Source organism: Callorhinchus milii, unplaced genomic scaffold (genome assembly GCF_018977255.1).
Source record: "Callorhinchus milii isolate IMCB2004 unplaced genomic scaffold, IMCB_Cmil_1.0 Scaffold5, whole genome shotgun sequence".
Lineage (NCBI taxonomy): Eukaryota > Metazoa > Chordata > Chondrichthyes > Chimaeriformes > Callorhinchidae > Callorhinchus > Callorhinchus milii.
The window spans coordinates 28,346,397-28,358,708 of NW_024704746.1; the positions used below are offsets into that span (position 1 = coordinate 28,346,397).

The 12,312-nt window shown below is 48.4% G+C and overlaps 1 protein-coding gene across 7 annotated transcripts; it reads right to left on the reverse strand.

Annotated features, from left to right (window-relative positions):
• Positions 1–217: 217 nt before the first annotated feature.
• On the reverse strand, positions 218–10,208 carry mgst1 (microsomal glutathione S-transferase 1). 7 transcript variants are annotated; one of them, XM_042334774.1, is made up of 4 exons: positions 10,150–10,208; positions 6,520–6,670; positions 5,536–5,633; positions 218–1,535 (listed from the first exon to the last, which is right to left on the reverse strand). In XM_042334774.1, exons 2-4 carry the CDS (start codon positions 6,643–6,645, stop codon positions 1,289–1,291), a joined length of 471 nt encoding a protein of 156 aa, XP_042190708.1. In that variant the 5' UTR covers positions 6,646–6,670; positions 10,150–10,208; the 3' UTR covers positions 218–1,288. The 7 variants fall into 7 exon arrangements, with proteins under 7 accessions (XP_042190708.1, XP_042190704.1, XP_042190703.1 ...); XM_042334770.1 differs by lacking the exon at positions 10,150–10,208 and adding an exon at positions 7,852–8,034; XM_042334769.1 differs by lacking the exon at positions 10,150–10,208 and adding an exon at positions 7,820–8,033.
• Between the last annotated feature and the right edge of the window lie 2,104 nt (positions 10,209–12,312).

Below are 12,312 nucleotides of genomic sequence, written 5' to 3' on the forward strand. Positions count from 1 at the left end.
CTTCACAAAATATACTGTATATTTTGTGGGCAAATTGTGACAGCTATTTGCACACAGCAGTGTCCCACCAACAGTTGTAATTCGTGTGATCAAATTATTATTAATTAAAGTATGTTTTTAAAGGGATTATTACCCCCAGAAAGTGATCTTCCAATCGACTTAACAACCAGGTTCCTACTTACTGTTAGGTAACCATACATAGCCATCACAAAACTGGTTTTGTTAAAATGTTTATTGATGTACTGTATTAGAGTAGTAAAAAGGAGGCATTCAAAAAAGTTAGTAGCTCAGTACATTGATGCAAGAAAATTTATGAAGTGTTTTATAAAACATTCAATTATCAATCAAAAGGAATCAAATGTAAATCTCAATCCGATCACCATTCAACAGTAGGTGCATTGCATTTCAAGTACAGTTTCCCTTCTCCTTTGACCCTCCCTCACCCACCCATTCCCTATAGAAGTATTCAGGTGGAGATAAAATTCCATGGAGACCAATTATCAACTGGTTATCTGGCTCAGGTGCACATTCTTCACTGCGATTACTGCTGGCTATTTGAACATAGGTTCAAGCGTCTAAACAATCAACCCCCTCCAATGATATCCTGCTCACACATGCACATTGCCCAGGGAGTAAAGGTTGGTGGTGGTTTACTGGATAGTAATAGTGTAGGATTTGGACCCGAACTGGGGGTTGGGATCAGGAGCAGTGGTGGGCAGGGAGGATAGGGGTAGGAGGCTGACAGTCGAAGAGAAGGGTGATGATACAGGCCTTGAAGGAGGCAAGGGAGGGGGTGAGGCGGAAAGAGGAGGTAGTCTAAGCTACATGGTTTATTTTGCAAGGAATAATCAATCCAAAGCAATGGAGGCCACATGGCTTCTGTCACTTCCAATTTGTTGGCCTTGGGATTCCCTCTCTGGGAAATATCCGTACAGCCTGTAGGAGCAGGCTTAAACCTCAAGCTAGCCAATAAAATCATGGAACCTGCACAACCTCTTGGAATGCTTTTGCCACCCCAATATGTACCGCAAAGCACTGCATCTTAAAAAGAATGAACACCAGCATTTATTTTCAACTGAATTGCAACACAAGATGGGCACTGATTCACGCACAAATAAATCTGATTATCACCCAAGCTTTCAGATTCCCACCAACCACTGAACATCAACCAAAGTATTTTAATCACCTTTACAAAGTTACAAAGATTATACTGAAGAAGGTTACACAGGGCATGCAGTGGAATAAGAGACAGAATAGTGTGTGCGTTGAAACGGCTGTTGCATTTCGCTCAAAGGTACATTCCTGTTTTCAGCACTCTATAGGCCATTGAGATGGTCACTCCCATGCCAATCAACCAGCTGCCACCTCTGCCCGGCTGGGGGAGAGGCAACAGATAAGCAATACTGTGGAATATTCTGGAAACAGCAAAAGTGCGGAAGTGCAACAAAGCCGAGCTGAGGTCGGGGCCAGTCATTGCGTACAGCAGCCCGATGCCAATGAATGGAACTATGTTTTCCAGATCATTTTGGTGACATCTGCAAGTAGTTAAAAACAGAGATAATGTCTCATCTTCATATGCAATGGAACAGTTAGATAGTCAGAGTACACATAAGGACATAAGAATCAGCTATGGCGAAACAAGACCAAAGGCCATCTAGTTCGCCCTCCACCATCCTGGCAGTCGCTTGACATGTCATGTCCCAAACTATGTACTGTATCCCCAGATATTATTTTCGCGCAGTAATCTGTCTCATTTGTTCTTGAAACAAACAACAATTTCGTCTCCCTAGCGAGCCTGTTCCATAAGCTTACTACTCGCTCACTGAAGCAGTGTTTCTGCAGATTTGTTCTGAATTTACCCCCACCCACCCCACCCTCCACACGCAAGATTTAACTTAAGAATCACAGAAAATTGATCCATATAAATGGCAAGTTATTTATAAAGGGTTGGCATTATGTGTCACTTATAATTTGCACTTCATTCTTGTTCATCTTGTTCAAGCCTTCATCACATCCAGGCTCGACTATGCAAACGCCCTGCTTGTCGGCCTTCCCAACTCCTCCCTCCTCAGGCTGCAGATAATCCAGGACTCTGCTGCCCGTGTCCTCTCCCGCACCAAACTCCGTGACCCCATCTCCCCCACTCTCGCCCGACTCCACTGTCTCCCTCTCCTTCAGAGGATCCAGTTCAAGATCCTGGTCCTCACCTACAAAGCCCTCCATGGCCTCGCCCCACCCTACCTCTGCGACCTCCTAAACCCCTACCGACCCGCCCGTTCCCTCCGCTCAGCCGGCTCTGTCTGCCCCACGTTCCCCGACCCACCCGCCCCACCATTGGCGGGAGAGCCTTCAGCCACTCTGCCCCCAACCTCTGGAATTCCATCCCCCAATCACTCCGCCTCGCCCCCTCCTTAGCCTCCTGCAAGTGCCGCCTCAAGACCCTCCTCTTCGACCATGCCATCGGCCACCCCCCTTCCCCCAGTTCGGTTGAACTCTGTCCAACGACTTGGGACATCCTCCCGGCGTGAAAGGCACTGTACAAATGTAATTTGTTGTTATAACAAACGATTAAGTAATAATGTAGCATTCAGCAAAGATACAAGCTCAGGAATTTTACTAAAGATGGGTATTAAACAGTACTTTGTAGAAATCACAGTGTAATACAGTCGATCGTGTTATAACACAAGTCCATATGTAGCACAAGTCGGATATGGATCTACACTATGCCAGAATTGTGGTACACTTCAGCAATGGTTGTCAACTTCCTGACCATGCGAGCAGGATGCAGGAACAACAACAACAACAAAATTACGCTTATATATCGCCTTTCACGTCAGGAGGATGTCCCAAGGCGCTGGAAGCTCTCCAATCAGAAAGCAACATGAGTAGCAACCAAGTAGTGGCACAGCAGTGATTTTTATTTCATGAACTCATTATAAATTATAATAGTGTCTGATTTTATGAACCCAAAACACTGAGTTATAACAGAGCAGGGCTGTAATCCTGTGAATTGCTAATTTATTGGTAATGGATTTGAAATACAGCCAATTCTACCTAATGCGAAGCTGTGCCTATCTAAATTCTGGCAGTATTGGATACTTTTAAAATGTAGTCGTGTACTATGATGAACAAGATATAATGTTATTTGCCGTTAAACATCCAGCGTAAAAGAAATATATATAAATTCGATTTGGGCAAATCCAAGAATTTTTTTTCTACGTCTTTGTATTCCTGTTTCAAATCACAATGTATGTTGAAATACATCAGCAGACATTCCTAGTCCAGCTGTATCTTAACGTCCGACGTGTTGATGGATTTTTTTGGAGGTTGAGAAGATTGACTTTGTTACCAGTTCTGCCTGAAAGGATGCAGTCCAGAAGAACAATGTATAGGCACTGAAGTACAGCAAAGTCTCATTCAGTGAGCACTAACAATCTAAGCTATAAGTAACATAATGGGATAGTGCCACGCCATGACTTATGACTATTCAGCTATTAGAGAAAATGTAAGTATTAATCTTCCCCCGTTTAGTGCATAAAGACTAGTGGAATGAACTGCAGATTAATGCAAGACACTGCTTTAGTCTTAAAAAATATAATTGCCATCAGGGGGTCAGACTAAGTCACTTACAGGCCACTTAAAGACCTGTTTTTGTGTTACTGACAGCAGTTCTGACTCCCGCTATACAGTGATGACAATAATGATAATAATCTTTGCATTTTGATACAGCACCTCATCACATCTTCGAGACGTCTCAAAGCGCTTCACAGAATATACCGTAAAGTGAATTCACTGTATATTTTGTGGGCAAAACGTAGCAGCCAATTGCACACAGCAGCGTCCCACAAACAGTCGTGAATTGAATGACTAAATTATTATTTATGCAACTGATGGCACCAAGGGTCTGATATACTATACAACATAAAACAGCCTACACTGCTGAATACAACAAAGAACTTCACAGAAAGAGACAGCAATCGTGACAACAAATGTATTACTAACTTTTGAACTAAACTGGGCATTTTTCTCCAGTTGTGTTGTATTTCTGCAGTAAGCACAGAAATTTACTTTAAAGAAGTCATTTGATGGCTAAAATGCCCCTTTCTCCCTTAAGGAAAAAACATTTACCGCCACATTAATAATAATCCTTGCATTTGACATAGTGTTTGAGACGTCTCAAAGTGCTTCACAGAATATATTGTAAAGTGGAGTGACTGTGTATTTTGTGGGTGAAACACAGCAGCCAACTGCGCACAGCAGTGTCCCACAAAGAGGTGTGGTTTGAGTGACCCAATTTCTTTTTTCCATGAGTCCATAGAGGCCAATATTTTACCAGCCACTGTGAAAAATGTTGCCACGAGCATTTGAGTTCCATGAAGCTGTTACAAATATAGTACTGTGCTTACTTAATGCTTCGAGGCGATCAAATGTGCCAGATGTATGGTAGCTGGGGGAGGAAGTGTGGTTTTTCGTATCATGTTTGCAGAAGATGAAAACTTATTCTCCCACAAAATATACTGTCAATTCACTTTACAACAGATTCAGTGAAGCGCGACAACGTGATAAGATTCTTATATCAAACTCAAGGATTACTACTATTATAAATATCAATAATTCTTCTATTTCAACACCAACTGGGTAATGGTGCATCCTGGTGCTAATTTTCTGTAGCATTACAGTTTGTAAAATAATTTAATTTGAATGCATGGATTATGATTTTTTTGGTCAGGTGTCTTTTGACACGTGTGGAAATCTATCTCCGCGCTTAAACCAAACAGAATTCCACACGAGTCACCTACATCCAGAGATTCCCACGTCTCCCCAGAAGGATACATCCTGCTTAACTAAATCTGCAGAGTTGAAGCACAGGTGGGCAAGAGCTAAGGTTTGGGGGCCCCCCCGAGAGCGTGTGTTGGGGTTCTGCTGGAGTTTAACCGGCTACAACTGCATAGCTTGCCATTGAAAGTACCGCCTGGCAAGCTTCCCGCTGCTTATCTAGGAACACCCTACCCCTAAGCAGGGTTGATAGAAGCCGAGTGGAAAGAATTCCTACCCTACACACATATATACAGAGAGAGAGACAGAGCCAGACAGACAGATGGACATATATATCTATATATATATATAGAGAGAGAGAGATGGCTGGTGTGTTATCAGTAGTATCTTGGGAGTACTGCGGACCTGCTTGGCTCAGGAGCCAGACTACTGAGGTCACTACATCCGACAACCCTATCCCTCCGCCTTGCCCCCTGCTCCTCCAACTTCAGATTGTGCCTGAAGACCTTCCTCTTCAACCGTGCCTACAGTCACCTTCCCCCCCTCCCCCAAGCTCGGCGTCAACTCCTCCACCGTCCAGCGCTCTGGGACGCTAACCAGCGCGAGGAGCGCTGTATAAATACAACTTGTTGTTGTTGTTGACCCCATTCCGACATCCCATTGCCAAGTATCTTGCCTTGGAGCCAGAATCATTGATTCACCGAAGTCCAAAAAATGTTACGCAGAAAACTACTGCGATAATTTTTCTTTAAGACTCACCTTCTTACACGTTCAACATCTGGATCAGTCTTCAAGTATTTCTTGTTTTCCTCACCCTTGCCCACGTGCGCTCTAGCATCTTCAGGGTTGGAAAACGCCTTTGAATTAGAATATAAAAATAGACATTACATTAAATGCATGGGTTATTATTCACATTGAAATGTCTCGCAGCACTTCGGTTGATGTGTAAAGCTCGGTGTCTGGATCTCTGTACATCTGTAGGAATTGTGTGTCTGTATTTTTTATTGATCAAAATTTCGCCCACAAAATATACGGTTGACTCACTTTATAGAATATTCTGCGAAAAGCTGGAAGACGTGATAAGGTGCTTTGTCAAACGCGGGGATTGTTATTATTGCATTTTTAAAAAAATAAACGTTACGTTGCTGCTGTAGGCAAAAGCGGAGGCCAAGTTGAACGCAGCAATGTCCCGCAAACAGCCGTGTAGACAGCAGAGAGGTCAAGGAGAGGGAGAGAGAGAGAGAAAGAGAGAGAGAGAAAGAGAGAGAGAGAGAGAGAGAGAAAGAGAGAGAGAATGAGAGTACAACATGATGACTTTGCAGAGGGCTGTCTCAGTGCTGAGAGCAGAGTAGAGGTGGGGACGGAATGGGGAAGTGTAAATAAAGTAAACTCAATCCCTGGTGGAATTCCTCTCCGTGCACGTCATGAATGGCGATCTGGCCACTCGAACGTTCTGGGACGCACCCCCCCACCCCCCCCACCCCCCCCACCCCACCCCCGCCCGAGGGGCGCGGTGTCAGTGCACGTTGTCGTCGTCGTAGTAGTTGTTGTTGTGGTCGGGTGCCGTTGTAGTCGTTGTTGTCGGGTGCCATCCGAGGGGCTGTCAAGAGTCACCCCCCACCACCGGAAATCAGAAGAAAGAAAGTTTGCAGGGGAAAGGCATTGGAGTAACGCAGCCTCCCTGGTGACCCCCCACCCCCCCCCCACCCCCCACCCCCCCCTGAGTTTGGTTGTTACTCCTACCTTACGAGTAACCCTGAAATACCCAGTTAAGGGCCCCATAAGCAACATTTTGAGTAACACGACGGTGGCATAAGTGGCGTAAGCCTGAAACACATCACTCTCCATCAACTCAGAAGGTTCCCCCATCTTCAGACCAGGAGTGGATTTAACTCTGAAAAGGAAATGAGAATGTGAGGCTGTGAACTCAACTCCAGTCAGAGAGAGAGAGGGCGACACACACACACACACACAGGGAGAGAGAGAGGGAGAGACACACACACACACACACAGGGAGAGAGAGAGGGAGAGACACACACACACAGGGAGAGAGAGAGGGAGAGACACACACACAGGGAGAGAGGGAGAGACACACACACAGGGAGAGAGAGGGAGAGACACACACACACACACAGGGAGAGACACACACACACACACACAGGGAGAGACACACACACACACACACACACACAGGAGAGAGACACACACACACAGGGAGAGAGACACACACACACACAGGGAGAGACACACACACACACACACAGGGAGAGAGACACACACACACAGGGAGAGAGACACACACACACACACAGGGAGAGAGACACACACACACAGGGAGAGAGACACACACACACACACACAGGGAGAGAGAAACACACACACACACAGGGAGGCACACACAGGGAGAGAGAGACACACACACACACACACACAGGAAGAGACACACACACACACACACACACACAGGGAGACACACACACACACACAGGGAGACACACACACACACACACAGGGAGAGAGAAACACACACACACACAGGGAGAGAGACACACACACACACACACAGGGAGAGAGACACACACACACACAGGGAGAGAGACACACACACACACACACACAGGGAGAGAGAGACACACACACACACACAGGGAGAGAGACACACACACACACAGGGAGAGACACACACACACACACACAGGGAGAGAGACACACACACACAGGGAGAGAGACACACACACACACACAGGGAGAGAGAGACACACACACACACACACAGGGAGAGAGAGGGGGAGAGGGAAGGAGACAAAATGTAGAAGGAAAGTAAAATACGGAGTCAACCAACAACTGCGACTTTCACTCTTTACCCAAAACCCACAGCACAGCCCTAAACACACACTACACACATTAAACACACACTACACACACACACACACACTACACACACACACACACACTACACACACACACACACACTACACACATTAAACACACAATACACACACACACACACTATACACTAAACACAAGTTAGAGACAAACTCACACAAAACTACGAGCGCAATAATCAGCACTAACTCTCTCTCTCTCTCTGTCTCTATCTCAGGGCCAAAGGGCCAAAGGTTTCGCTGTTGTTGCTCTCACTGCTGTTGGGAGGAGATTTGTCAGAAAATCTCTTGGCCAAAGCAATGGTTATTGCGCTGTACTACTGCACACCACCACTCTACACCACCGCACACCACCACTCTACACCACCGCACACCGCCACTCTACACCACCGCACACCACCACTCTACACCACCGCACACCACCACTCTACACCACCGCACACCACCACTCTACACCACCGCACACCACCACTCTACACCACCGCACACCACCACTCTACACCACCGCACACCACCACTCTACACCACCGCACACCACCACTCTACACCACCGCACACCACCACTCTACACCACCGCACACCACCACTCTACACCACCGCACACCACCACTCTACACCACCGCACACCACCACTCTACACCACCGCACACCACCACTCTACACCACCGCACACCCCCACTCTACACCACCGCACACCACCACTCTACACCACCGCACACCACCACTCTACACCACCGCACACCACCACTCTACACCACCGCACACCGCCACTCTACACCACCGCACACCACCACTCTACACCACCGCACACCACCACTCTACACCACCGCACACCACCACTCTACACCACCGCACACCACCACTCTACACCACCGCACACCGCCACTCTACACCACCGCACACCGCCACTCTACACCACCGCACACCGCCACTCTACACCACCGCACACCGCCACTCTACACCACCGCACACCGCCACTCTACACCACCGCACACCGCCACTCTACACCACCGCACACCACCACTCTACACCACCGCACACCCCGCACACCACCACTCTACACCACCGCACACCACCACTCTACACCACCGCACACCACCACTCTACACCACCGCACACCACCACTCTACACCACCGCACACCACCACTCTACACCACCGCACACCACCACTCTACACCACCGCACACCACCACTCTACACCACCGCACACCACCACTCTACACCACCGCACACCGCCACTCTACACCACCGCACACCACCGCACACCGCCACTCTACACCACCGCACACCACCACTCTACACCACCGCACACCACCACTCTACACCACCGCACACCACCACTCTACACCACCGCACACCGCCACTCTACACCACCGCACACCGCCACTCTACACCACCACACACCGCCACTCTACACCACCGCACACCACCACTCTACACCACCGCACACCACCACTCTACACCACCGCACACCACCACTCTACACCACCGCACACCACCACTCTACACCACCGCACACCACCACTCTACACCACCGCACACCGCCACTCTACACCACCGCACACCACCACTCTACACCACCGCACACCACCACTCTACACCACCACTCTACACCACCGCACACCACCACTCTACACCACCGCACACCACCACTCTACACCACCGCACACCGCCACTCTACACCACCGCACACCGCCACTCTACACCACCGCACACCGCCACTCTACACCACCGCACACCGCCACTCTACACCACCGCACACCGCCGCACACCACCACTCTACACCACCGCACACCACCACTCTACACCACCGCACACCGCCGCACACCACCACTCTACACCACCGCACACCACCACTCTACACCACCGCACACCGCCACTCTACACCACCGCACACCACCACTCTACACCACCGCACACCACCACTCTACACCACTGCACACCACCACTCTACACCACCACTCTACACCACCGCACACCACCACTCTACACCACCGCACACCACCACTCTACACCACCGCACACCGCCGCACACCACCACTCTACACCACCGCACACCACCACTCTACACCACCGCAAACCGCCACTCTACACCACCGCAAACCGCCACTCTACACCACCGCACACCACCACTCTACACCGCCGCACACCGCCACTCTACACCGCCGCACACCGCCACTCTACACCACCGCACACCTCCACTCTACACCACCGCACACCGCCGCTCTACACCACCGCACACCGCCACTCTACACCACCGCACACCGCCACTCTACACCACCGCACACCCCCACTCTACACCACCACTCTACACCACCGCACACCGCCACTCTACACCACCGCAAACCGCCACTCTACACCACCGCAAACCGCCACTCTGCACCACCGCACACCGCCACTCTGCTCCTCTCTACTCTACACTGAAGGCAAACGTTTCTTCTCTCTGTGACACTAAAGGCCAAATGTTGAGCTGCTCGAGGAGCAAACCTTCAGCCTTCGCTTCCCTGCACTGAGCTCCCAGTGAAGCCACCGCAGCCAAGAGAGGAAGGAGTGTGTCTGTGCCACCCAACCTGACGGGATGTTGACTTGCTCTCCTCCCCTTCACCCCATCCCCCTCCTTCCCCTCTACCCCACCCCAGCCCCTCCCCCCCCAACCCTTTCCAGGCTCTTCAGGGGCTTCAGTTTTGACACAAACCATTTTGGTGTCTCAGGACAGAGGAATGTCACTGAGCCGGTTGCCAATGACCCCCAGGCCACATTCCCTCATGGTTGCCAGATCAGTGGCCAGATTCCTCGTGGACTATGTTTTCTGTTTGGTCAGCCAGGTGTCGTGACACACGCAGAAGCAGAAGCCCGTCGCCGTGTCGATATTCCCGATATATTTATTTCAGAGGAAATCACGCACGTTAAGAGCAAGCCCAATGCCTTCGCATGAATTGTCCTCAATTTGGATTGGAAACGGGATGTGAGTTGGGATCATGCAAAATGCGATAAAAGCAGAAGTCGCTGGGAACACTCAGCGGGTCAGGCAGCATCTATGGAGAAAGGAAAGTGAGTCAACGTTTCGGGTCCACGACCCTTCATCGGAACTGGGTGCACGTTGGGAGGGAGAGGCTTTCAAGGGCTAACAGAGTGGGGGAGGCAGGACAAGGAAGCCACACGGGGTAGAGGACAGGGGATGATGGGTTCAAGAGATGTTCGTGATGCAAAATGCAATGTCGCCCCTGCCCGCCCCACCATCGGCAGGCGGGCCTTCAGCTTTTCTACCTCCACTCTCTGGAACTCCACCCCAGAGTCACTTCGCCTCGCCCCTCCCTTGTCTCCTTCGAGTGCCATCTCAAGCCCTTCCTCTTTGACCATGTATACCGGTGTGGACTGAGGGATTGATGACTGTGCTTCAGGACCAGCAATTTGTGCTGATTGATCAAAGCCAAACAATAATATTGGCCAAAAGTGACTTAAACTACAGACATCCCAAGCAAATTATTCCATACCCTAGGAACCCTCCGGTAGAAAAAAGAGAGAAAGACAGAAAGAGAGAGAGAGAGGGAAGATGCTCTTTTGAACTTCTATTACCCGTTATTCACAATCTTGAACTCATGCCCTCTGGTCCTCAAATCCCCTATTAGCAGAGAAAAGGTTTTCATGATTAATTCTCTCAAATGCTTTCATTAACTTAAAACACTTCTTTAATAATAATAATAATAATAATAATCCTTGCATTCGATATAGTCCCTTATCTCATCGTTGAGACATCTCAAAGAGCTTCACAGAATAGATGGTAAAGTGGAGTGACTGTGTATTTTGTGCGCTATCACCCCACAAGCTTCTCTGGTCCAACGGAAAATGTTTTAATCGCTGCAGCGTCTCCTCATAACTATGTAGCCTCCTCTTACAATTACTTTCTTGACACTTGTCATGTTCTATGTATTTCAGACAGCAGTGGCAAGAGTTCTGACACCTAGCGATAAAAGCTGCAAATTATCTCTTCCGAGTAGTTTGTGATTGCTGTCAGGACAATGGAAAAGATTCACTCTGAAACTTTTACAACTACATATTTCTTTGTTAAACTTCACCCTCTCTCGCGACTGAAGTTATTTTGATTTTGCTTTGAGGAGCTACAACTTTGCAGAACATTTCTGGAACATATTAAATGGATGGTTAGAGTCCATGATAGAGGAAGGAGCCTGTTCAAGTCTGGCAGAGGAAATAGGATTGATGCAGATAACAATAATAATAAAAATAATAATCTTTGCATTGGATACAGCGCCTTATCATGTCTTCATGACTTCTCAAAACGCTTCACAGAATACACTGTAAAGTGAATTGACAGTATATTTTGTGGGCGAAACGCGGCAGCCAATTGCACACAGCAATCTCCCACAAACAGTCGTGGATTGTGACCAAATTATTATTATTTTTGAAGGGATTATTACTCCCCGAAAGCGATCCGCCAATCACCTAATAACTGTGTTCTTATTTACATAAACTGAGGTGTGAGGAGTAAGGAATCTTACCTTAGGTTTCACTGCTGGGAATGAAACCCAGGTCCTCTCGCTTGCGAGGAAAGTGCTCTGACCAATACGGTACACGACTCCTCAATAATGGTCGTTGCTTAGTCCTTGCCTTCTTTAGTGATAAATGTTTGAA

Excerpts from the sequence above, each read along its gene's own strand:
- mgst1 (XM_042334774.1), bottom strand. The coding sequence starts at position 6,645 with ATGGGGGAACCTTCTGAGTTGATGGAGAGTGATGTGTTTCAGGCTTAC. Across the intron at positions 5,634-6,519 it reads ATTTCAGGGTTACTCGTAAG|GCGTTTTCCAACCCTGAAGA; the intron begins GTAGGAGTAACA and ends TCTAATTCAAAG. Across the intron at positions 1,536-5,535 it reads GATGTTGAACGTGTAAGAAG|ATGTCACCAAAATGATCTGG; the intron begins GTGAGTCTTAAA and ends AACTACTTGCAG.